The 668-nt window shown below is 61.7% G+C and overlaps 1 protein-coding gene across 1 annotated transcript in view; it reads right to left on the bottom strand.

Annotated features, from left to right (window-relative positions):
* The window catches only part of SHISA8 (shisa family member 8), a 10327-nt gene continuing 9659 nt past the window's right edge, over positions 1-668 (bottom strand). The window contains 1 exon segment of the mRNA XM_026863088.1: positions 1-668. This exon segment is cut by the window's right edge and continues 50 nt beyond it. Within this exon segment, the coding sequence (XP_026718889.1) occupies positions 525-668 (144 nt within the window). The 3' untranslated portion in view covers positions 1-524.

Consider the following 668-nt stretch of genomic DNA (forward strand, 5'->3'; position numbering starts at 1 on the left):
TACAGTTTAATGTATTATTTATTGACAAGGTGGAGGCTGGGGCAGGGGAGAAGAGTAGGCTAGAGAGGGAAAGAGGCTGCTTGGGCTCTGCTGGCAGCACAGGATTGTGCTTTGAGTCCGTTGCTCTTCCTCCACCTGCTCACAGGGGCTAGGCAGGGATGCCTGGCACCAGCAGGATGTGTCCCCCCATTCCTCGGGGCTGTGGTCTGTCCAGCATCAGCCACCATCCCCTGAGCTGCACACTGTTTTGTCAATGTGGCCCCAATTCAGCCTCTTCATAGGGTGGGCTGAGAATGGCTGGAACTTTTTACCCACGTGAGAGGGACAGCCTGGCCCATGGTGCCTCCTTGATGGTGAAGCACAGCCCAGCTGCGGGAGAGGAAGGAGGGCACATCTCTTGCCATGGCCAACTGTTGTGGTTTATGTAGGACCTACGATGCTTTGCTCCAGCAGGCTGCCCCTGGGGGATGCTGTCAGCGACACTCAGGCAAGGGGGCAGTCCCAGCCCCCAGTGGCACAGGCCATCAGACGGTGACCTCGGTCTTGCTGTTGGTGGTGAGGTGCCGGGGGGGCTGGCCGTACAGCAGGGTGGCGGGGCCGAAGGCCTCAGGTGGCCCCTCGGGGTGCAGGGTAGCCAGGCCAGGCCAGCGGGTGCCGCGGGGGGGGGC

The sequence above is a fragment of the Athene cunicularia genome, assembly GCF_003259725.1.
Source record: "Athene cunicularia isolate RWA chromosome 1 unlocalized genomic scaffold, athCun1 chr1_part2, whole genome shotgun sequence".
Taxonomy (NCBI): domain Eukaryota; kingdom Metazoa; phylum Chordata; class Aves; order Strigiformes; family Strigidae; genus Athene; species Athene cunicularia.